Here is a 23,562-nt window from a genome sequence, read left to right on the forward strand (position 1 = left end):
TTCCTAGTGTGAGTGGAGCTGCTGTTAAGACAGATAGCTACAACAAAAAAAGTGCACGTCGTACGTACGTCATCTGTTTGAAAACCTCATGTTTATTTTGAAAAAATTACTCTTGCCATTGTGGTCAATTAAAATATACTACAGCTTAATCTTTTTCTTAGTTGACCATCAAAATTTTCTTTCAAGGGATTTGCTTTGCCCATGTGGGCCACTGCATATTTCTTGTAAGCGGATTTTGGGGGCTTCTTTCTTTGTTGGACCCTCTCAGTTCATGATGTAAAACCTGCACTACAGCAGTTTACAGTTCATCACAGGCTTGAAACTTAGCGATTCCAGATTATACCGACCAATCTTCCTCTTCTCTGAGGATAATAGTATGGGTCTTCTTCCAGAACTTGGCAAAGTGGTGACATATCTCTGAGCTCCGGGATCAGAGAAAACTGCAAAGAAAAACAAGACTAGTGAGCTGAAGCATTTACTTGTTTTCTTTTGTCCCATAACCAATCTGACTGCAAATTAACTTATTTTAGTTAATGGTGCAAAAAACTAAGGTAAATTGTTTCTGTTATGACACTCACAAAACACCCTCATTTTAGGTTACAAGAGTCCTTCCACTAGTTAGAAAAATCACAACAGGATCATGATTGGTAAAAAGAAAGGCAAACTTTTATTTTACAGTTTCATATTCCAAGCACTTTTCTTTATCACACATATTCTCTTAAACATAAACATGTTAACATCTGCGTCAAAATAAGTAAATCTTTTTTTGATAGGTCAGACCTTTTCATTCATAGAATCACATTAACTTAACTCTAAAGGTTAATATAGACATGAAATGAAAGAAATGAGGAGCCAGGAAATCTAGCTTTACAACCATACAGAAAGAATCCTGAAGATAAAAGTCTGATGCTGAATGGCTCAACACACACCAAACGCGCACACAAACAAACCACCAACACCAAAAAAATCTGTCATAAAAACAGTAATGTAAACTGAAGTCATTCAGGTTTTACCCAGAATGTGTAAAAAAAACAAAAAAAGAAAGAAAAACAGCCACACATCAAGTCTCGTGGCCTTTTTGGAGGTTAAAATAAATCTCTTTTATGTTGTGGAGTTACTCCTCCATTTGTGCCCAGGCTTCTTCAGCTTTCATGTAGTACTGGTTAGCCAGTCGACCCTTCATGGCCGCCATGGCGGCTTCTGCAGCTTCAGTAAAAAGGTCACCTGCAGGAGAGAGACAGAATGAGATGTTACAGGCAGTCGCTCCACCAAACAGAAATGAACCCCAACCCCACGACCATCATGTGAGACTAAAGCTTCTCCGTGCCACAGATCAAAATCACAAGCCCTACTGCTTCACTGGGAAAACGGTCAGACAGAAACTGGTGTACGATTTCTTGAAGTTAAAATTCTGCACTCGGCATCGGGTTGAACCTGCTCTCTGTGGGTCTGCGGCGAGGTTGTGGCCTCCCTCCTGGTACATCTCTGCCTCTCTGGCCAGCAGAAGGTGGCGAGGCTCGTCCTGGGTCCCATCGAACTCTCCTCCTTCGTCGTAGTCCATCATGTTCAGCGCACTGTTGTACCAGTGAACCGCCTCGGCCCAGTCCTGCTTTCTGTGAAGGCGAAAGGATAAAATGCTTTAACTCACAAATCACCACCACTTAAAAAAAGCAACTGTAAAAATCCAACCGGCCACAAGAGGGAAGTACTATCAAGCAAAGGCAGGATTCCTACGTTTTACCTGAAACATCTGCTTTGAATGAACCTTCACTCACCTGTCAGCAGACAGACCGACTCCAGTATCAAAGGCTCTGGCCACTATGATCATAGAAGATCTGTCGCCAGCCTCAGCAGCCTGCAGCAGATACTTGAAACCTCTCATCCTGTTTCCTGCATTATCCTGCCAACAACACACACACACCAGAATATAAAGCCACCCTGTGAAGTTAAGCTCAACAAAAGAAAGGAAAATAGATGGCGCACAGTACCTCCAGCTCCATGTCTGGCAGTATATGATGAGGTAGCTGCAGACAGCACTGTCCCAAAGCTACGATGGCCTCCAGTTCTCCACACATGGCAGCTCTCTCCAGGTGGTACATGGCCGACTCCTGGTCCCATTGTTCGTCCTTCTCGCAGAAACGACCCGCTTCGTGGTACCGGACCATAGCCAAGTGGACCTGGGTGGGAGATAAAGAATATAAGCGCTTGAAGCATGCAGAGCTGCCTCATTGTGTTTGGTTTGCGATAGGAGGAGTTTGGACTGAACTGAATGCTTAGAATCAAAGAAAGATTTCAAAAATTGTAACAATGTAAGTGTTTTTAGTGTTGGTGGGACCAGAGTTAAATAGTGGCACGGAAACATTAAATTAACTAATGTTTCCTCCTCTTACTTTTCCAAGAATCGACTGGCCGATCTTCTTCTGCAGCAGATTGTTGAGTCGTTCCACCTCGGTGGCCACACAGGAAGGTCGGTGGACGTGAGCGCGGGATGAGTGATAGAAGGTCCACTTCTCCTCGGTCAACTGAACAGAAGCAGGCACCAAAGATCCAAGAAAGAAGAAAAGGACAAAAAAAGTTACCATCTGATATTCACTGCAAGAAATATATTATGGTTGAAAAGTCACACTGCAGTCTCAGAGGTGTACCCATCCAGGAAAGTCTGCTTTGAGCTCAGAGAGGAATGAGTACATCCCTGTTAATGCAAAAGGAGCGCACATACAGACACACACACAGTTATAGAAGTGAGAATAAGCGGGATGGCAGAGCAGGCGAAGGTAAAGGAGGTAGATGGTGTTTCAGTTCCAAGTATCACTTTTTATCTCCATTTGTATTTTCCAATTGTTTTCGTTCACTAAATAAATAAAGCAGGCGTCAACAGGAAAATAGCGACAGCGAGTTCAATCCACACAAATCGGAACCGTTTGAAAAGCAGAGCCATCATGCTGGAGGCAAACATTATGCTTCACGGCTAAAAAAAGACTGCAAAGCGCTGCACAGGGAAACACCTGGCTCAGGAGCTTCCATGCAAATAATCACCCATTCGTTGTCAGGAGTGTTTGAGTTTAAGTTCGCAGAGACTCTTGGAGGAGCTACCATCTTCCTCTAGTGAGGGGAAACAAAGTAGGAGGAGTGGAATTAGAGGAGAGGTAAGGAGGGGCTTTCATGGTTAAACAAGTGATGGGAAAACAAAAGTAAAGATGATGTTCAAAGGGAAATTAAAGTAGGGTTATTTGATTAAAGTGGTGATGATGATGATTATGAACGAGGTGAGGAAGGGATTTAGGGATATTTATGTTTCTTTACCCGTCTGACACTTTCCTCGTCCGATTCTGAATATTGTCTGTTGTAGCGATGATGGATCTATGTGACAATATGACACGGACTGTAAAACCAGCTGTCACGAAATCTAACAAGTGTTGAATAAGTGCATCGACGGGGCATGATGAAGCTCATTTCAGGTAATATGCAAGAGGATGTTCACAAACTGGATCCAAAAGCGGGATTTGGATCACAGGAAAAATACATTTAATGATTAACTAAAAGCTTCCTCTGTCCATTTCTGTTGAGCAGTGACAAAAATCTTTACCCCGTCTATGTGGTCATTTGGGTCTCCTTCACTCCTCCTCTCGCTCGGGTAGCCGCTGTCCCCGCCGTTTTCTGATTCCTAAAGACAAAAATTAAGACAAGAATTTCTGATTCCTGGTGGTAAACTTTTGTCAACAAGTCAGCTACACAGATATAGTTTTAAATAATGTAAGTAATGCTGTTAATCAATGTGAAGCTTGGGGTTGGGGTAGTGATGATGCAGCGCTCTTTGTTTTTTTAAATGTGCTTTCTTTCATTGCTTGTGCTGGTTAGAGCCACTCTCACCATCAGTTTTTACTTACCCTGTGTTCGCTTGTGTTGCTTATTCTGTCGTGTTCATACATTCCGATAAAAGACGAGCCTGTAAAATTGAAATAAAATGCAAAACCACTCACCACTTTAGCTCCTCAGTATGTAAGCTATGTCTGAATACTTGTGTATCTCAAGATATCTCTAGATACCTCTGCTAGCAAATTTCCAGTAACATACAATGACATAAATGTCTATACTAATCTGTCTACTAACTCGACATGAGTACTGTCAACGCTGAAATCCTCCTTCTGGCTAAAAATAGATTATTGGTTCCTCTTGTTTTGCACATGTGACCATGTCACTGTCAATACTTTGTCCAAGTACTCTTAGTGCACTTTATTTATACGTAGTCGTCAGTGTGAATGCTTTTATTCATTCAAATTAACGAGAAAATGGGAAAATACCAGATCTGAGAATGAATCACAACATGGACTGTATATGAAAGATGGACATGTTACTGCCATAACCTGCCATACTAGCAAGGGGGATTCCTCTGGTTGTAAAAAACTTTCCAGTTACATAGAAGTCTCTGCTCACATGATTTGCGATCTCAGTAAACACATTCCTGATGGGTTTAAGAACTCTATCACTACTTTTAAGCTTCATTTAATAAATCAAATAAAACATGTGGTTCTAGTTAGAATCAAATAGAGCGATGAGGCAATTGATTCACGTCTCGCTCGTTACATCCCTTTTTAAAATACCAAGAGCTTCATGACTGGACTTTGCTAACTACTATGTCCATTTTTATATATACAGTAACATTTTCTGTGGGTCTTGCTTGCATTTACTGATTGCTAACTTGCCTATAGAGCCAGCTGCAGTTGGGGGGGAGCAGGGAAGGATGAGAGGGGAGCAGGGGATCGATTCCATGTCGCTCATGCTCTCATCTGCAGACGAGGTCTCAGACAGGCGGGATAGGAGCGGAGGCGCCCGGCTGGCCGACATGGTGCGAACACGAGGAGAACCGCAGTGCTCCTCTGAGCCTCTCAGCACAGTCTGGGCTGACTTCTACAATGAGAAAAAAAAAAAGGAAGAAAGATGAAAATAAAAGAGGAAGAACTCAGAATTTCTCTTTCTTTTTGTTCTCTGCTCTTTTAAGCCACAGACCAACATCTTCTACCAGGATATAAACTTTCAGCAGACATTCATGCCTAAATATGGAAACTGTGAGCAAAGTGAGATACAGCTGCAAGCAGCAATGAGGAAGCCAAACAGCTCAGCAGAACAAGTGGAAGAGGAAGCTTTTGTGAGTTTGGCTTTCCAAAAGAAAGAAAAGCAAAAAACCCAAACTGGTCCACACAGGAAGTGATTCGCTCTCACACCACTTTGCTACTGATGGTTGTTTGTTTCCAGGTAATAAACCAACCAATAAGTATAGGTAATAAATATAACCCCCCCCCAAACTATTCCTACTGCTGCTACTTCTACTTTAAAGGCTGCTGATTTCAGCCCCTAATATTTAAAGCATGATTAAAACATAATTACGAGCAGTTTGTTGGTGCCGTCCAGCTGGGACATCTCCGCAGGGGAAATGTCGAAAGGCGTCAGGCCCATGCTTTTGCAGATCTTGTTACACAGATGCGAGTGGAAGAACAGGGCCATGCCTCGCACACCTGAAACACAGGTGTGATCAGGTTGAAGCTTTTTAAACACTTACTGATCTAAGTTTGTAGCAGCAGTTTGCTGAAAGGTAAGCATACCTAGATTTCCGTCTCCAAAGTCGGTCCCCTTCGCTGTGTGGATCTGAGGGTCGGTGTAGAGATCGCCGACTCCCTGGATGTCCACCACGATCAGCTGGTGGCCCGACCGCTCAAAGCTGAAGTGACTGAAGGCCTGACGGAGAAAAGAGGGAAATTATATTTGACTGTGTCTTCAGCTTGTGTCTTTAGCATGTATTCATACCACTCCACAGGCGACCACTCACCTGTGGAGTGAGGCGGATGTTGTCGTCCCTGACAAAGCCAGAATTGGAGTTGTACTTGATGTACTTGCCCTCGATGTAATGCTCCAGGTGGAAGAGAGGTTTACTGGGTCGGTTTGTCATCTCCACCACACACATCTGCATGATGTCCACCTGAGGATTTAAAACGGAACGAGGATTACGAGGCATCATCTGATTCTGATACTGGGGGGTGAGGGTGATAAGAGATGACAGGAGGCAACTTAAGATAAGACCCGGATCTTTTAAAAATATTGGTAATTGTACAAATATATACCTGCAAGCGAAAACTGAAGGCTCCAGAGTTCACTAAATGCTCCGTTACAGACAGTTTTTTCTGGTCTTGGCTCTGTATGGTGTCACTGAGAGCCGATATCCCTAATATGGTCATCTCTGAAGCCCCACCCACCTGCTGTTCAAGTCTTCTGTTTGTGAGGGGCAGCCAATCATAAGAAAGTTAACTCAAAGTGGGAGCAGCTAAAGGGTCAGCATAAGATAATAAAAGGAAAATAATTTTCATTTAATTGGAAATCACATTTGAGTCTTTTCTCAACCGCTTATCCGAATAGTATATAAATATTTGAAAAAAAAGAAAGAAAAAAAAGAAAAGAAGCACCGATCAGAGGCCAGTACGTCTTCCCAAACTCTTTCTGTTGACTTCCCCTGATTTTATCGATACCACCTCATTTCTCCCGTACCTGTTTGGGAGGTCGGTGGCGATTGTACTCCTCGCCCCAAAGTTTGGCCTCCATCTGCAGCCTGACGTCCTCAAAGTAAACATTTCTATCCACCGTCTCCATGTAACGCTTGGCCACATAGTTGGACGCCGACTTCCAGTTGCTGCTGTGTGAGAAATTCGACAACTTCTTCCTGCAGGGTAAACGGATCACAGTAAATCTACATTACTTTAAAGATAAAGAAACTCCCTCGCTGCTTTAAATCTTAATAAAAATACATAAATAAAGCCTTCTTCATAAATAATAGATATCAGATGTGCCCCAAGTGATCTCAGGTCACAGAAGAAAAACTGATTTAAATCCACATGTGTATAAATCCAAGAGGAAAAACATGCTTCTTTTTTAGGACCTTTAATGTTTGCGCTGGTGGATGCTGGGAGATTTATTTTTAAACGGAAAATAACTAAAGTGTGTGTGTGTGTGTGGGGGGGGGGGGGGGGGGGGGGGGGTGTTGATTGATGGCTCTCTTACATTCCCAACATAACAGACGATTGACCTTTAACAATTAGAGTGTTAGGCTTTTTCTCTGGGATTCTGCAGTGCCATGCAAAAGCCAGTGCAGCCGTGATGGCGCCGCCCACTGCGATTTTAACCAATTAACATCCAGGGAACCAATACTATGAGAAAGAGTTAAAAATGAGCTCCATGTCCCGCCACAAGAGACTTCGCAGAGCCCGTTTAGCGTGTTTCTCAGAAAATAATGAACATGTCAGCTGCTGCTATCCTGACAGAGAAATGTGAGGAATGTTGACCTGCGCTGCTTTCTAATTTAAGTCAGACATTTTCCTCTGTTTTGTTTACAAAGAGACCAGAACGTCATGAGGGCAACAGTCATTAGATAAGAAGCGATGAATATAGACTCACGCTCTGAAGCACTCCCTCATGGCCCCTTTCCCAAAAGGCTGTGAGAAACAAGACAAGGGGACATAAATTAGATGAGAGAGAAAGACACTGTGAGTTCCTAAAGTAAAGTGAGGTGTAGTACCTGTGTACCCATCTTCATGTGGATCTGGTCTTGAACCCATTCCCCTGTAACGGCATTGTACCTGTGAAGATGAACAGCTATATTAATTATCTATTTAATTACATACTATTAAAATTTTAAAAGAGGATTTGACATCTATGTATTTAAAAAATAAAAAATAAATAAATTTTAAAAAAAAACCTCGAATACTTCAATCTAACCCAATCAGAATGTCTGCATTTGAAAGAGGCAGCAGGATTTCATGAGTGAGCGACTCCAAAATAGTGTATATAGAACGGGTGTAATTCTGAGAGGTTTTGAGTAGTTTTGAGAATAGGACGGAATAAAAAACAGTATCCAAATTTTTCAGGGAGATTTGAGGGAGATATGACCCATTAAAAAAAAACCCAAAAACGAACAAAACAGTAAAGCTACTTATTTCTGCAAATTTTTTTAAACTTTCAGCATTACGATTTTACATTATTTTGACAGTTGTAGATCATTTTGTAAGGTTTTAAGAGAATTTAAGACACAACAGTCCACAGCAGAAATGTTGTATAATGCATAGCAAATGCAGTAATTTAAAAAAACAAAAAACCCAAAAAAAAAACCCGAAGATGCGAGGATCGCCGTTTTGTTTTGCAAAACAAAAATCAACTATAAACTTATGTTTTTTAACATGCGAATAATATGAGTTAACAACATTTAGGCTTTTTAACGTTTAAAGTATTAGCAGCTACTAACACGTTGTTCAGCTGACTTAACAACGTGCACAGCACTTCTGTGAAGAAGTGGGTTTGGTGATAATGTAAAACAGGAACACTGACATTTAGCTTCTGTAACCTCTGCTGTAACCCGATGTGCACCTCCCTGTAAATATAACTATTCATCACACTGGCAGACTGGACAGGAAAAAAAAATGGAGGTGGACATTTCTTTTTAATAATTAAACGAACAATGAACTGAGAAAAAACGTGAAAGTAGAATAAATTTTAGGTGTAGCCAAATCTATCAGCGTCTGCTCGTCTCCCACTGGTGTAAATTTCACTGAGCAGCTTTAAAGGATTCCAAAAGCAATGAATACTCGCTCATGTATCTGCAGCTGCCCGTGTATGATCCCCGCCTGAGTGTACTTCAGCTCTGCAATCGTGTCTTCTTGCTGTGACACATCTGTGGCTCATGTTTTTTGTTGTTTTTTTTAGTCACAGAGCAGCACGGCTGTGCCGGGAGAAGATGTCCGTGTTTATTTTCTCAGATTGTTTTCCACCTATTACTTTGTTAATCATTCACAGGCCCATCGCCTCGCTGACCTGCCTTTTTGAAGCCATTCCCCTCCCTCGATCAATAACCCAGCACACCGAGAAAACAGAGATAAAACTATTCATCACAGAAGTTATTTAAGCTTCTTACTTCTGTTCATGTTTGCCCAGTGCAGTCTCTCCATCAGCAGCCCATTAATTATTCTTATCAAGGAAGCACATACAAGCATCGAGTTTCCTTTGCACACAAAAACAACAAGGAGAGAAGAATGTAGCAGGGAGGGAACGACTTTTCATTTAAGGTCATTTTGACCTCTCTTATTCATTTTGTTTAGGACTGACGTTATTTTGGAGTGGAGGGAGTTGACTATAGTGATATAAATGTGGGTGTGAACACTATCAGACAGGATCAGACTGTCTGTTTGGCCCGTCTGGGCGTGTGTCCCGAGTTAATGTATGCTGGATGTACTAAAAGTGCAGCTGCACGTCCTAAAACTCTAAACTCTATTTTTCCGCCCACGGAAAAACGAGCCCTGTTCCCTTTCCAACATCTAATCTTTGCTTTAGGAACGCAACGTACTATGACTTTCATCCCACTGAGTTCCTCCTGCAGGGGGGCAAAGAGGAGTGAGGTTACACGAGGGTAAAATTAGCACATGTAATGGGAGAATGAGGGCAAATCCCACCCCTGACAATCCCTCCTCCCCCGCAGTCAAATACAAGCTCTCCGTCTGGTTACGTAACGGGATTTTTCCTCCTGCTTTTTGTCCGCACCCAGTGAACTCATGTGTGCTTCTGCAGTTTGGACTGTGAGAGCTGTTCATGCAGCAGCCACAGGATTCTGTGGTCATAATATCTGGATGCACATTCAGCATCACACCCAAGTTCATGGGGCCAACAGACGCCAGAGATGTTTGTGTACAGTTAATAATAGCAGAGCATCACTGACCGAGATATGAGCAACAGAGAATAAATGAGGTCTGCTGTCGGTTCAAGACGAGCCCAAACAACTCATTGAAATGATTTAAAACTACTCTTTTTCATACTTTTACAGATATACACAAAGGCCGAGATCACTTTTTCCTCATATCTATAAAAATTGATGCTCTACTGCTTTTCATTTGCATAATAGGCAGTTATTTTCGGTGGAAAAACTAAAAAGAAGAAAACACTGCACACCTCCAGCTCACCACCAAACTTAACGACTAGGAGAAGAACATAAAGCTCTAAAGGGTTGGATATCTTCCTCAGCAGTTACTGCAGACCACAAACTGAGCCAAAGGAGGGCAAATATTACTCACATGACTGTCACATTTTTGCTGTATACGTCGATAAGCAACAGTATGCGAACATTTCAGTCATTTCAACTTCATTTAAAGCTTGTTGCACTGGCTCCTGAGTGGTTAAAACATCAGTAAATGCAGATTTAATTTGAATTTCCTGATTGACAAACAATGTTATGATTACAGACTGGCTGCATTTTAAATTTATTAGGTTAAGATTTAGCTGTTTTTCCTGGCACAGAACTTGCTTTTTGGGAGATATTACACTTGCATGCACAATCTGTAAAAGCAGATTTATTCACGTATGATTTCTGACCATTTGCTGAACAAAAATGTCTGTTTATCTCTGTAAATGGAATCGAAATCAACAGAGATTACGTTAAAAACATGATTTTGTATCAGTTCTGTTTAATTTTCTTGTATTCAGGCCAAAACCTCTTGGGTGGAGGGCCCAAAATAACCCCATTCAGAAAAATAAGCTGCACACAGCAATATTCTCACACAACAGGAAAAACACTGCTGAAATTGATGATCTTGTTCTGGTACTTTACATGCTGGAACAAGCCCTACTTAACTGAACACTTGTTGAAGCACAGTGTAAACACTCAAAGGGTCAAACAGAAGAGGTCAAATCTGCTGTGAAAGAGTTTCATCTTTGCCACAAAGTCAAAGTCAGACCTGTAACGAATGCAGGGTTCAGTCGCTATCTCCTCCAGGTGAAACTGCGCCCAGGGGTCGGGCATCGCTTTTGCCTTTTCGATAGCGTGCAGCCATGTTGCCTGGTAGAAAAACAAGACAGAGAAATATAAAGATCTTATGAGCTCGGGAGCAGAATAAAAGTCAGTTTCTCACATCAGGATTGCTCGAACACAGAAGAAAGAGGGGAAGCCCTTCCATGCAAAGCTGTTTAATCTGCACAATAAAAGCAGTTCTAAGCCAGTCTGTTCTCTTTACTCAACAATGCATGCATTGTTTTTTCTGCAATTATTATCAGCTCTCAAATTGAAATCTATAATGTCACGATTTCTGCATTAAAGGGCTCTCCCTCTCGATTTAGGGAGTCAAAACAACCACGTGGCTCACAACAAAGCACACAAACATGAAGCAGACACTGAAAACAAATACCACAGGAGAATGAAGCCATGGTAAAATTATGAGTGGATTTCTGGGCTGTAAGGTCGCCGTAAATAAAATAATTTACAGCTACCTTAAAGTGAACATGTGCAGTTTTCAAAAAAATAACTTGAATCAGATGTCACGAGTAAGCTAAATCTGTTAGCAAGTAACCCAAGCCTTGGCCCAACCTACGCTGCTCAGCAGCACGTCCTCCTCGTGCACCACTGCTCACAGTCCAGCAGATGTCTTTCTATTTAGAGTGAGGAAGGAGCAGCACTTATGTTGAAGAGGAACAGGCGACACATGTTTATCCATAAAATAAAAAATAAAAAAAAAAGATCCGGGAGGGATGAAGTGGTTAAAAGTAAAAGCAGGGAGAGGCAAATTGAAGGGCAGAGTGAGGAGCTGGAGGCGTGGATGGTCAGTGGTATAAAAGGGAGAGAAGGAAAAACCAAGATTTAGATCCAAACATACCCGTGCACTCTCAGACAAAACCTTGTACGATCGATGTCCTGCCACTGTATCTGTTTCTTTTTCGTTCTATGCAAAAAAAAAACAAACAAACAAGAAAACGGATCCTTTATCATCAACAGGAAATGTATGCAACATCACTTTAGATAACATTAACAGCCAGGAGGCTCTGAAACAGCAACACCACCGCCACACAAAAATTTAAAGAGCCGCGCGCACTGAATCGAGCTTTTGTTGCAGCTCCCTGCTGATGTGGAGAGAGAGAGAGCCGTGTTTACACACATCATAATCACGAGGTGAAACCGCTCTCTGCTGCTTCCTGTCAGAAAGTACATTTAAATAAAAGGTGGGTTGACCAGCGCTTCACTCGATCAAACACATAAACACACACGTTGAAATACCAGACGAGCCACACAGAACGTGTGTGCAGGCATGCGCGTATCATCACACCTTAAAAGGCAAACAGAAACATTGCAGAACTGAGAGGTGGGGATGATGCATCAGCACAACAAACTGTCATATCCCCACGTCTTATATCTCACCCTGTACATGAAGTTGGATTTAGGGAGCGAGTTTGACAGCTGCCGTGTGTAAACCAGGTTTTTAAGGTGGCTGCACACTTCTTTGGCCGAATCGTCCAGGATGGGGCAGATGAAGTGGTCTTCGTCATCATCCTCGCTGGCGTTGGACTCGCTGAGGGAGGATGCTCTGTGTTTGAGGGCACTCCGCTGGGCAGAGGGTCTCTTGGCGCTGCCATCCTCCTCCATGCTGAACATGAGTTCGTCCTCCATGGTTTCTGTTGCTGTTTTGACAACAGAGTGTGAGAATGGACTGGAAGTAGGGAAAAAACAGTCACATGCAGAGTGCACAGTCAGGGAACCAGGTGACAGCCATGTTAGTGTATGTCCAAAACAAGCATGGATCATGGCTGCACAACTCTTACACCAAATGTGAGGACTTCAAAGGGGGCCAGACCTTCACATTTGAGTTACAGCCATATATTTCATTCAACAACACACATCATGGGAGCTCTAAGTTATCAGTAAGGCTACCAGCAATCAAAAGCATTTCCATTCATTTTATCTGTGTTATCTAGCAAGTCAGTCGGTCCTTCTGTAATCAAAGGTTACTGTGCTCTGAGAGTTTTAAAGTAGGAGCACAGGAATGCACACTCAAGAACATGCTTCTGCAGGTTCAATGTGCCCCCCACGTTGTAAAACATCTAGCAGCAGCCATTCCTGTTGTACAACTACAGCATGCAGCAGTGGAGTTTCCTACAAAGAATCATCTTCTAATTTAATCTATCGCGACCTGCTGTTAGATATGTTATAGTAAAAGTATTAAATGACCAGCCAATGAATAATCGGATGTAAAGACACACCTCTAATCCCTCAATCTTGACAGACTGTGACAGCAAATCCAGTCACCTCGGTCTTCTTCCGTCTCTCGGTATTGGTTTGCACTTAAATAGTCAAGGCTCCAGGAGCAGGAGTTCACCCCTCCTCTGAGACCAAAACAAGAGTGGATGCCTCCTAGTTCTCCGTGGTATCCTCAAGGTCCGGGACGTGCCTGGCGCAGGGCTTTTGTTCTTGTTCCGTCCACCACGGCGAAGGATTCCCTCCGCACGTATCGCAGTGTTCTCTGTTGGCCACGCCCCTGCGTCCTGCTGCGTTCAGGACGGTCGGAAATAGAATTATAAATCGGAAATGAGTGTTTAGCGGTAAGGAAGAAAAGACTTCTGACAGGTCTCAATTAGATCTGGCAAACAAATAAAAACAGCTTAAGTAGCAGTAGTTAAAATTATTATCGTACAGCCAGGCCGCAAAAGCAAAATTGTGTACTTTCACAGGAGCATTTGACAGTACCACGAGCAGAACAGTTTGTACCGTCCTCCAAAGTGCCACTCCAAGCAATGGTTGCCTAGCTAAACAGTAGGGGTGGGTTTTTATAATCGATTTATCGATTAAAATCGATTCTGGCTTGGGTAACGTAAAATCGATTCATTAAAATCCTGAATCGATTTTTTAATATTAATTTATTTTGCCCGAAATGCCAGAATCTCTGGTGAAACCTCACAAAATTTCAACAACCACCAAACAGCTAAGACAGTAAATGAGAGCAGGTACACGGCTTCTGCACAAAGACGTAAACACACAGCGCGGATCAGAATCAGTGAGATGTCGCCTTTCTCAGCTGACGGTCGGGGCTGAAAGCCGACGGCTCGCTGATTCTGATCCGCGGGTCCGCGCTGTGTGTTTACGCCCTTTTTGCGCTGATCATATGGCTGTTAGTTTTATCTCTCTCCAAACAATATTGACCGAACCAGCAGCAAAAGAAGATCCAAACTACGCTTCACATAAACATCGTCATGAATTCCCTCTGACTTTTGCTGACTTTTCAGTATAAAAATCACACTTCATGCACAGCTCTCTCTCTCTCTCTCTTTTCTGCATTATTCGCTTGCTTGTTACGCACAAGTCTACCGTTGTTTACAGCGCTGTCGGCCGACGTTTTTTTTCCCCTTTTACTTACTTCCGAAAAGTAAACCTAATTTCTGCCGTTCAATATTGAACAAATTTAAACTTTTTAAAATTAAGCAAAATGCAAAACGCTTAGCCGTGTCTCTAATAAAACCGCTGTAACTTCAGAGGTAATGTTCATGTGTTGATTAATGGTTTTCTTTCGTTTTTGATGTACTGCAGATTATTTTTATAAAATCCCAGGCCAGGAAAAATCACCTTCATGTTTTTCTGTGTTTTATCTTCAGCTACTTTGACACAAAGGCCTCTGCTGTGATGCTCACACCTTTGATAAAGTCTTGCGTGTGTCAGCTTCCTTTTAATAGATACAAAAATATGTAAATGTACTGATCTGAATTATAATATTTCTGACTGTCAAAATTTCCCAGATTCAAATCGAATCGAATCGAATTAAATCGAATCGTGGATCGAATCGATTCGGGACCTTGTGAATCGGAATTGCATCGATTCTAGAAATCAGTGACGATACCCAGCCCTACTAAACAGGCCACGTGTGGCAGCACGGAGGTTCATCGGCACTTACATGCCATTTAATAGCTATCGTGCAGGTGACAAGCCAAACATCCTTGCAAATATTTACTTGTTTAACAGGGCCCCAAAATGGCTTTAGCTACCTTAATATGGCGTTATTTTTGTGCCACTATTCTGAGCGCACGTAAAAAAAAATTGAGCGCACGTAAAAAAAAATTGCAGGTGCAAGTGTTGCATTTTGAGGAGAAATTTATTTTGAGCTTACAAAAGCTGAATTTGAGTGAACAAAATTCATTGCTGCGTGCAAAAAACGTATTTCAGTGTTTGCGCTTATCCATATACACACACAATAGCACCCCCTCTCGCTCAGTTTTTTCATTTGCGCTTGCTCGCAATGTGTTGCTTGCGCTCACAACATTCTCTGCTTCGTACGCTCAACTCTCTGTACACCGTTATAAGTGTGCCACAAAACCAACCAATCACAGACTTGGTTTCAAAAATTCTGATTGGCTCTTACGGTCTCCAATCAGCTGGCTAGCTACTGCTTTCCGGAAACACTGTCCGAAATGTAGCTAAATCCAGCTAAAATCTCTTAAACCCCAATTTGCGGATAATATCTTTAATCATTTTATTTTAAAATATATTATTTTTTAAGACTATTGTTGGTGTAGTAGAATGTAGTTGCATCATACAACCATGCCAACTGACTAATTTTTCCAAATTATACTTGAGTAGCTCTCTTTTATGTCGTCGAATACTGAATAGCAGCACGAAAAGAGCATGTCCCGGCCACATGTAAGTAATATAAAATCATTTTGTTAATTATTATTCGCTTGATAACTGACGTTAGCTAATTTGCAAACTATGCAAACTTGAAAAATGATGTACCTCATGTAGTTTGTTTTATGGGTTGTTTATTTTTGTCTGAGATACATCATTTCATTGTACTTGTCCATGTTCCTTGCTGCTTTTAACAGGACATACTGAGACAGCAAATGATGCATAGACTCCTCTCTAAACTGGAAGCTGCTTTAAACCAACAACCACTAAATCTGGATTATTTGGAGTTCTTGACTCGTCATGAGCTTGTTCTGTTTGAATCTTTCTCTCAGCAAATAGGCGGTCTGTCAGAGATTACAGAGGCTCTACAAAACGTTCATCATCTGGTTCAGTGTGAAATTAACATCAGCTCTGTGGCCATTATTGAACTGGAAACAGAAGTTGGTCTGGGACCTGGCCACCCCAAAATCGTACTAGAGAGAGAAAGACTCAAGAATTTGTTGGACATTCAGCTGCCAGTCAGCTGCATTGCTAAATGTCTTGGTGTTTCAAGAAGAACAATCTACAGGAGGATGCAAGAATTTGACTTGTCTGTGAGAGGAACATACAGCACGATGAATGACCAAGAGCTGGACAACATCATATCGGCTATCAAAAATCAGATGCCAAATGCTGGCTATCGAATGGTTCAAGGACATTTGGTTTCTATGGGTCTCCGTGTTCAGTGGTGGAGAATGATGGCCTCCATGTATCGAGTTGATGCTGTAGGGATCTTCAAACGGATCACAGAACTAGGCTGTGTTGTGCGAAGAAGCTACTCGGTGCGAGGCCCTCTCTCCCTGGTCCACATAGACACAAATCACAAGCTAATAAGGTAAAATACCCACTTATATAGCTCTAACACAAGTTGGGCAGAAAGATGCACGTTATACTTTAAATCTGCTTTAATCAACCTTATCTGATAGGTCTTTCAGTGTATTTATAATATTTTAAAAAGCACTTGATAGAGTAATATTAAGTAAAAGGAATACAGGATGTGTAACAAAACCAGCAATATTGTTAATTGTAAATTTTCTTGAGCAATTATTTACACTTTGTATATCGATATTTTCCATGATAACAAGCCTATCAACACATAATATGTTAAGTGCTCCAGAAAACTTAAAAAAAATCATGACAAGAGAACTAAAATATTTAGTCTCATTGAACTTATAAACATATAAAAATGTTGGTATTATTTTCAGCACACCTGACAAGTGTCCAGTTTAAGTCAGTGGCAAGTGTGCATACTGAAAAATTTATTTTCAATGTCTTACATGTTCTGCAAATCAAGCCTTAGTGAGATTGTTTTCCCTCTGAAACAGGTACAATGTTGTGATCTTTGGTGGAGTGGATGGCTACTCAAGGAAGGTAAAAGTGTAACTGTTATGTAGAATATTTGGTAGTTTTGAAATGAGAGCTTTATTAGGTTGTTTTTTTATGAACATCAATTATTCAGCAAGCCAACATAGTGGACGATTTGCAATTATTATTTTTTTAAATTTCTAATCAGTTCTTTACCAAAAAAGGTTAAACTAAAAGGCCATTTTCATTTTTTGATAAGTACTACCAATATTGATGTATAGACTACTCAAGCTTTGAATTATGGTTATGAACATAGAACCGTACAATATTCCTTGAACACTTATTATGAAACTGCATTATTAACTGAAAAACTATACATGATCTGAAACCAGATCTTTAATTTTCCATTTGTTTTTACTGCAGGTCCTGTACTTGGATGCAGCAACTAACAACAGGGCAAAAACTGCATTCTCATTTTTCCTGAGATCAGCCCAGCTTCACGGCTTGCCATCAAGGTTTTATGCCCTGATTTAATTTATATGCTAGCAACAAGTATCATTAAAGAAAACTTTAAAAATTCCTTAAAAATGTATTTTTTATCATAGGGTTAGGGCAGATCAAGGAGTAGAAAACCTGGACATTGCACATTTCATGTTTGCCACAAGAGGAACAGGGAGAGCGAGTTTCATATCTGGAAAGAGTGTCCACAATCAGAGGTTAGTCTTTTGATGTTTTTTATATTATTATTGACTGCATGGGTAGATTGTTGTAGCAGTTCTGATATTGATTTGAAGCATGAAATACCTGAAATCCAAATTCAAATGTATTTACAGAGTAGAACGACTTTGGCGTGATGTCTGGATTGCAGTCACTAGCAAGTACCATGATATTCTTCACTCACTCGAGGAGGATGGCCTGCTTGACATTTCAGATGTCATTCATCTTTTTGGTGTCCACTACATCTTTGTCCCTCGACTCCGAGCAGATCTTGTCACCTTTGTTGGAGGATGGAATAATCATCCCCTCAGGACAGAAGGTGGTCTCACTCCTGAACAGCTCTGGTGTATGGGACATCTACAAGAGCTGGACGAGGGCGAGAGACTTGAGGTACCAGCTCATAATCTGATTTTATTTATTTATTTTTTTATTTAAATGTTGAATTTCAAAATTTTAGTTAGCAGTTAACTCTGCTCTTCTGAAATTAACAAATTAAAACACTTTCAGCACATCTGGGAGATGCTTCTGGTGATTTTATACATTCTTGCTTATCAATTACCACTAATCTAAATTACAGTAAGAAGAACATGAAAACAAAGGCATTCTTTTTAAATTGTTGTATTTTAATGGAAAAAACGCTTACACAAAATAACATTCCTCCCAAAAGTACCTATTCTGGAATAATGACCATTATATATGTTTGTGGATTTGAAGGAGCTTCGGGATCCAGGCATTGACTGGGAGAGTGCTGTACTGCAAGAAGAATCTAACAGCACAGTTGTGGTTCCTGAAGTTGAATGCCCACTGGATGAGGAAACCCTGGAGGGGCTTCAGAGAACTATTAATCCCTTGGAACATTCTGAGTCACACGGTCGTGACCTGTACATACAATTCTTGCTACAGGTGTCAAACCAACAGTGACACTTAACATGGACGTGAAAGTCAACGTTCTTTTAAGTTCTCAAATACTGGATTTCTTTGCTAAAACATTCAGATTACAAGTAGACAAGCAAACAAAGCACTTGCTTATTATCTATCAACGTAGGACCCTACACAAAGTTTTGAAGTCTTGTCATTTTCATGAAACGGCTACGAACATCTTAACAGCTAATGTTTACAAACATTTTTACTCATTTAGTTTCCAAATTACAAGACAACAATGTGTTAAACTCTGTGGAATCCACCACCATATTTAACTGCTGCACTCATTATGGTTTTAAACACTGTGTAAGTGTCCAGATGCTGCACTGGAAAAGTCACAGTACAAGTGCATGCACTCACAACTGGGTAACAAATGGAGTGATCTCCCAGCCGCTCCTTACATTCATGGTCAAACTTGCATGTTATTTTGAAATGTCTCTTTTCATCAGGAAGGATGGGAACATGGGACTGGCCGGTCATCCACTGGAGCACATGGTGGACAGCAAGAGACTCTGATTTTTCACCACCTGCACCGCCTGTGTTTCCATCTGTGATGTTTGAAAATGTTTCTGAAGTCTTTTCTAAATAAAAAGCAATCTGGATTACAATGTTTTAAATTAACAACTAAGAATACTTTCTAGTGCCCTGCATGTTAAAGCAAAAATATTTAACAGATGCATACGGTATATATACAATACTATAGGTATATACAGCTAATACTATATAGTACCTGATACTTCAATCTCCTGCAAGAAATCTTGCAAAAAATTTATGATCTTCCTCTCAGTTCTCTCCCTAGATGTCCCTTTTTCACTGAAATGTGGTTGGCAGCTCATCATAATGAAATCAGCGTCTGGCTGTAAATAAGGAAATAAAGTAGATTATTATAGATATATTGTTCATTCAAAACTAATAAATAAATACAGGATAACTACAGTACAGATAAGTGGACTGTCTTTGGATCAGACTGAAGCTGCTATGTTAATACTTACTTTGAGGATTTTCCCAGGAACAAACAAACTGTGGCAAGCTTCAGGATTTACAGCCATCAGGTTCACAAGACCATACAGTTCCATGCCCTTTCGGAGCTGCTGTAGCATTGGAATCAGTCTTGTTGTAGAGTGTAAGACAATAGCACTTAAAAATAAAAATAAAAAAACAAAAAAACTAAATGAAAAACTAGTTGGGGAGGGGGGGGGGGGGTTAATGATCTCTGATTTTTTCTCCCTTACCGGATCATGCTTTCCTTACTATCCATCTTTATCTGGTTTGTGTATCCACAGCTGACAATTTCATCAGCCCACATCATCAGAGACTGTATGTCTGCTGCATCTTCAACCTGGAAATGTATAATGTGAAAGAGGAAATACAGAAGATTAAAAGTGTTTAAAAACACCATACTCATAATATATCATGTGCCAGAGCTAAACCAGGTGCTCACTTTGCGGATGAGCAGGGAAGATTCCACATCTGCAACATCCTCCTTAGACAGACAGCTGAAATCAACCTCTCCTGAGCAGAGGAAATTGTAGCACCATTCTTTGAAAAAGGCAGGAGATGGGCCTCCTTGGGCGAGGCTGACTGCAATTATTTCACCAACAGTTCTGTGTAGACAAATGATTATAATTCATTTTCAGGTAACATTTACAAAAATATCGGATGCGTATTAAATGTAATACACAAAGCTCGTATGTAACCAACCTGAAGTTTTCATTATCAAGATCGGTCAGAGAATACTTGGGGTTTTTGCCCTTGTTCTCAAGTCCTTCAAAGAATCTGCTTTCAATACCTGAAATCATGTCTTTCATACAAAAAATATCCACATTTTTAAGTTATCCATTATTTATTGACACTAGGACAAAACAGGTAATAGGCAACTCACCACTCAAAAACTCTTTCCTAAGTGCTCCTGTATCCACGCCTGCCTCTCCAATGAAAACCACCCTAAGAACACTGGTGGGAGATGCAGCTTTTTTTCTCTGCCACTGGAGAATGCCTCTGTCTGGAAGGTCTTCTCTGTCCACACACAACTTAAATTCTGTTGTGGTGTCGACTTGTTGTTCAAGGCAACGCAATACATCTTCCACGCTTAACAAAAACAGGGTAGAAAACATCCTAAGCTCTCAAAGAAAAATAATCATCTTTAGATTAAAAGAGGCTACCACATTAAACGTGATTAGAAATTATTGCAGCATGTTCTGTGCAACAACCTTTAACAATAATTTAAAGTAGTGTGATCATAAAATGTTTTATATGAAATTAAACCCCAGGTATTGTGTAAAAGATCTTACACATAATTTTAACAAATGGTTCTGCATAATAGTGTGTATATGAATTATAATAGAGCAAAAAGTACCTGTCTGTTGTGCATACTGAAGTTTGAGCTGGTGTCCCTGTAGTTTGGTCATTTTCTTCAGGCACCATGCATTGAAAGCTGATGACAAAACAAAGTTAAAAAAAAAAATAAAATAAAAATACATATGTTTGCGTGGACTGTTACTGATTAACATTTTTTCATAAACGGCTGAAAAAAGATTACCTATCCCCACACAGACTCGCATGGACTGTGATCTCATCTTCAGGAAAATCCTTAGTGCATATTGGACAAATAACCTACAATTCCAAAAATGGGTACATGTTAGGCATAGTGGGAAAAAGATCATTACCGATACAAAATTCATTGTAGTTACTATGGTTTTTAGTAATGTGCTAGGTTTACCTTGCATTTGCTTTTCACAATGCATAACTCCGATTCCTGCTGAATCAAAAAACAGTAATTGTGATACTATATTATTTAATCAAAATTGCTCATTTTGATTTCATCAAAATTGTCTCACCTCATCATCAGTCTCATCAGGAGAGAATTTTCCTTTGCACGTATTGATGTGTACTGCAAGCATCTGCAGAGGCATAACTTCATTACACTGGTAACATATCTTCTTTGGCATCTTTGAAAAGTGCTGTGAGTCGGGAGGTAGAGGAGATGTGTCTAATGTTTCCTGAAGAGGTACTATGTAAAAAGTGGATTTGCCACCTCCTGACACAGCTTTCAGTGTTTTGACAGAATATCCTTCTGTTTCAGGTGGAATTACAGTGAGCTTTCGTCGACCACTGCCACCTTTATTGACAGAAAAATAGCATAAACAATCAAGCAGCAAAAGTATCAACTACATAATCATAATGCAGTATGAGCACGCAAGAATGCCAAAAAAATACATAAAAACTGAATTAACAACAAACCTGTTGCCTTATGTAAGAGCCATCCTCCACAAAGATATTCCATTTTTGGAAAGGTTTCTTCCAGAAGTCTAGAAATCTTAGTTAAAAACACCGTTAAGCAGAATGGAACACTAAATGGACTGTGGCATATGATTCAGGCTAAATGCGTCTGCCAATGACTGATTTTAATACTGACTACACAAACTTACCTCTGCATGGTCACCATCTTCTGGAAGAGACACTGTTTGTCTCCCCATGCCAGCTTGTAGGAGTTCAAGCTCCTCAGCTGGCAAAGGTGTGTAGGATGTGTTTTTTGACAGCAAATAAAAACTGAGGCCTGTGGTCTTACTGCCTGCCTTAACAAGCTGCTTAGTAGATGTTAAACATCTCTTTTTACCACGGCTCAAGTGTGATTTGAAATATCCTGGAAATGATCTGTGGGATGAAAATGCATGAGTTTAAAAAATGCAGTGTTGCATAACATAAGGGTTATTGTTTAATAAAGTTATTAAATATGACATCAGTCCTTAATAGCACATTTTAATTTAAAAATCAATGTTGATAAATCCACAAACCAAATAACTTTAACAGAAAAGATTGCAAAAAGTTAAAATAAAAAAAACACACAAAAAAAGCAAAAACCTTGTCATCTCTTGCTGGATAGTCAGATTTCTAGGCTCCGGCTGCCCACTCTCTGTTGGCCTCCCTGAAGGATTTGTGGATATGTTGTTAAGCAGCAAAGACACCAGATTTCTTACTGCTGACTCAACTGCACCATTACCCTAAAAAACATGATTAGGATACACTGCCTCAGTAAGACAACTACGCTGGTAATTACCCATAAGGCTAGCTTAAACTCTACAGCTGCATCTGTAACTACAATTTCACAGCATATTAAACAGAAAGGACAGCAAATTACTAAATTCACACAAAAAAAATTAAACTCACCTGATACTGTGGTGTAGTATTATTGGAGCCATTGTTTGATTCTGCCATCTCTTCTTTAGCTGCAGAGTAAATCAAAAATCCCTCTATCTGCAAGAAGCGAGGCTGAGTGGACAGTGTTTCCGGTGTCCGGACAGCAGTAGCTAGCGAGCTGATTGGAGACCGTAAGAGCCAATCAGAATTTTTGAAACCAAGTCTGTGATTGGTTGGTTTTGTGGCACACTTATAACGGTGTACAGAGAGTTGAGCGTACGAAGCAGAGAATGTTGTGAGCGCAAGCAACACATTGCGAGCAAGCGCAAATGAAAAAACTGAGCGAGAGGGGGTGCTATTGTGTGTGTATATGGATAAGCGCAAACACTGAAATACGTTTTTTGCACGCAGCAATGAATTTTGTTCACTCAAATTCAGCTTTTGTAAGCTCAAAATAAATTTCTCCTCAAAATGCAACACTTGCACCTGCAATTTTTTTTTACGTGCGCTCAATTTTTTTTTACGTGCGCTCAGAATAGTGGCACAAAAATAACGCCATACCTTAACAGTGGGTTGGGAGTACGTTCTTTACGTAGCTTGCCATCACCAGTGTGTGAATGGGTGGGTGATTGTGTATAGTGTAAAGCGCTTTGGGGTCCTTAGGACCAAGTAAAGCGCTATACAAATACAGACCATTTACCATTCTTTAGCTCTTATTAAAAATATTAGCAGTGCCTTATCCGTCCAGGGCTTCAGTGATAACTACAAATTTATTATGTGCTCGAAGAAAGTTATTAGTATTAGTAGTAGTAGTGAAACTACACCATCAATGGTATAACGTGAATAAGAACATGATGTTTCCCGTCATATAAATAGATATGTGTCTGACGTGAGGTATCACGGTAGCGTGGCCGAGTGGTCTAAGGCGCTGGATTTAGGCTCCAGTCATTTCGATGGCGTGGGTTCGAATCCCACCGCTGCCA

The 23,562-nt window shown here is 40.6% G+C and overlaps 3 protein-coding genes and 1 non-coding gene across 16 annotated transcripts; 2 read left to right on the forward strand and 2 right to left on the reverse strand.

The window, feature by feature from the left end:
• Positions 1-644: 644 nt before the first annotated feature.
• eef2k (eukaryotic elongation factor 2 kinase) lies at positions 645-13,319 on the reverse strand. 9 transcript variants are annotated; one of them, XM_085466643.1, is made up of 20 exons: positions 13,051-13,316; positions 12,212-12,500; positions 11,673-11,738; positions 10,761-10,861; positions 7,562-7,622; positions 7,441-7,478; positions 6,538-6,709; positions 5,825-5,974; positions 5,601-5,733; positions 5,386-5,513; positions 4,704-4,908; positions 3,888-3,946; positions 3,587-3,664; positions 3,304-3,360; positions 3,037-3,102; positions 2,391-2,522; positions 1,989-2,177; positions 1,776-1,900; positions 1,435-1,613; positions 645-1,224 (listed from the first exon to the last, which is right to left on the reverse strand). In XM_085466643.1, the coding sequence occupies exons 2-20, from the start codon at positions 12,458-12,460 to the stop codon at positions 1,115-1,117; spliced, it is 2,298 nt and encodes a 765-aa protein (XP_085322769.1). In that variant the 5' UTR covers positions 12,461-12,500; positions 13,051-13,316; the 3' UTR covers positions 645-1,114. The 9 variants fall into 9 exon arrangements, with proteins under 9 accessions (XP_085322769.1, XP_085322768.1, XP_085322771.1 ...); XM_085466642.1 differs by having other exon boundaries at positions 12,212-12,471; positions 13,051-13,315; XM_085466645.1 differs by lacking the exon at positions 11,673-11,738 and having other exon boundaries at positions 12,212-12,471; positions 13,051-13,315.
• Positions 13,320-14,847: 1,528 nt separating this feature from the next.
• Positions 14,848-18,457, forward strand: LOC146703424 (uncharacterized). Its single transcript, XM_085466656.1, has 7 exons — positions 14,848-15,475; positions 15,658-16,334; positions 16,825-16,870; positions 17,228-17,319; positions 17,410-17,520; positions 17,638-17,911; positions 18,236-18,457. Exons 1-7 carry the CDS (start codon positions 15,461-15,463, stop codon positions 18,440-18,442), a joined length of 1,422 nt encoding a protein of 473 aa, XP_085322782.1. The 5' UTR covers positions 14,848-15,460; the 3' UTR covers positions 18,443-18,457.
• On the reverse strand, positions 18,091-23,117 carry LOC146703425 (uncharacterized). Of its 5 annotated transcripts, none has more exons than XM_085466654.1 (15): positions 22,610-23,116; positions 22,304-22,443; positions 21,871-22,096; positions 21,683-21,758; positions 21,280-21,560; positions 21,162-21,200; positions 20,982-21,055; positions 20,799-20,876; positions 20,325-20,530; positions 20,144-20,243; positions 19,884-20,046; positions 19,675-19,781; positions 19,435-19,579; positions 19,173-19,299; positions 18,091-18,990 (listed from the first exon to the last, which is right to left on the reverse strand). In XM_085466654.1, the coding sequence occupies exons 1-15, from the start codon at positions 22,655-22,657 to the stop codon at positions 18,686-18,688; spliced, it is 2,115 nt and encodes a 704-aa protein (XP_085322780.1). In that variant the 5' UTR covers positions 22,658-23,116; the 3' UTR covers positions 18,091-18,685. The 5 variants fall into 5 exon arrangements, with proteins under 5 accessions (XP_085322780.1, XP_085322778.1, XP_085322779.1 ...); XM_085466652.1 differs by having other exon boundaries at positions 18,678-19,023; positions 21,162-21,197; positions 22,610-23,117; XM_085466653.1 differs by having other exon boundaries at positions 18,678-19,023; positions 19,435-19,552; positions 22,610-23,117.
• A 363-nt stretch (positions 23,118-23,480) lies between these two features.
• Positions 23,481-23,562, forward strand: trnal-uag (transfer RNA leucine (anticodon UAG)). The gene has a single exon. It is a non-coding gene; the product is annotated as a tRNA-Leu (tRNA).

This window comes from Copadichromis virginalis, linkage group LG8 (assembly GCF_057382275.1).
Source record: "Copadichromis virginalis isolate Kocher_CV1m ecotype Utaka linkage group LG8, C_Virginalis_male_GT1.1, whole genome shotgun sequence".
Taxonomy (NCBI): domain Eukaryota; kingdom Metazoa; phylum Chordata; class Actinopteri; order Cichliformes; family Cichlidae; genus Copadichromis; species Copadichromis virginalis.

Coding starts and splice junctions, on each gene's coding strand:
- eef2k (XM_085466643.1), bottom strand. CDS start 12,460: ATGGAGGACGAACTCATGTTCAGCATGGAGGAGGATGGCAGCGCCAAG. Junction 5,975..6,537: donor GCCACCGACCTCCCAAACAG/GTACGGGAGAAA, acceptor TTAAATCCTCAG/GTGGACATCATGCAGATGTG. Junction 5,514..5,600: donor CTTTGGAGACGGAAATCTAG/GTATGCTTACCT, acceptor CCTGTGTTTCAG/GTGTGCGAGGCATGGCCCTG.
- LOC146703424 (XM_085466656.1), top strand. Junction 17,320..17,409: donor CTTCACGGCTTGCCATCAAG/GTTTTATGCCCT, acceptor TTTTTATCATAG/GGTTAGGGCAGATCAAGGAG. Junction 17,521..17,637: donor AAGAGTGTCCACAATCAGAG/GTTAGTCTTTTG, acceptor ATGTATTTACAG/AGTAGAACGACTTTGGCGTG.
- LOC146703425 (XM_085466651.1), bottom strand. CDS start 22,657: ATGGCAGAATCAAACAATGGCTCCAATAATACTACACCACAGTATCAG. Junction 20,531..20,798: donor TCAGTATGCACAACAGACAG/GTACTTTTTGCT, acceptor GTTTTTGTTAAG/CGTGGAAGATGTATTGCGTT. Junction 19,580..19,674: donor AGTAAGGAAAGCATGATCCG/GTAAGGGAGAAA, acceptor TTTATTTTTAAG/TGCTATTGTCTTACACTCTA.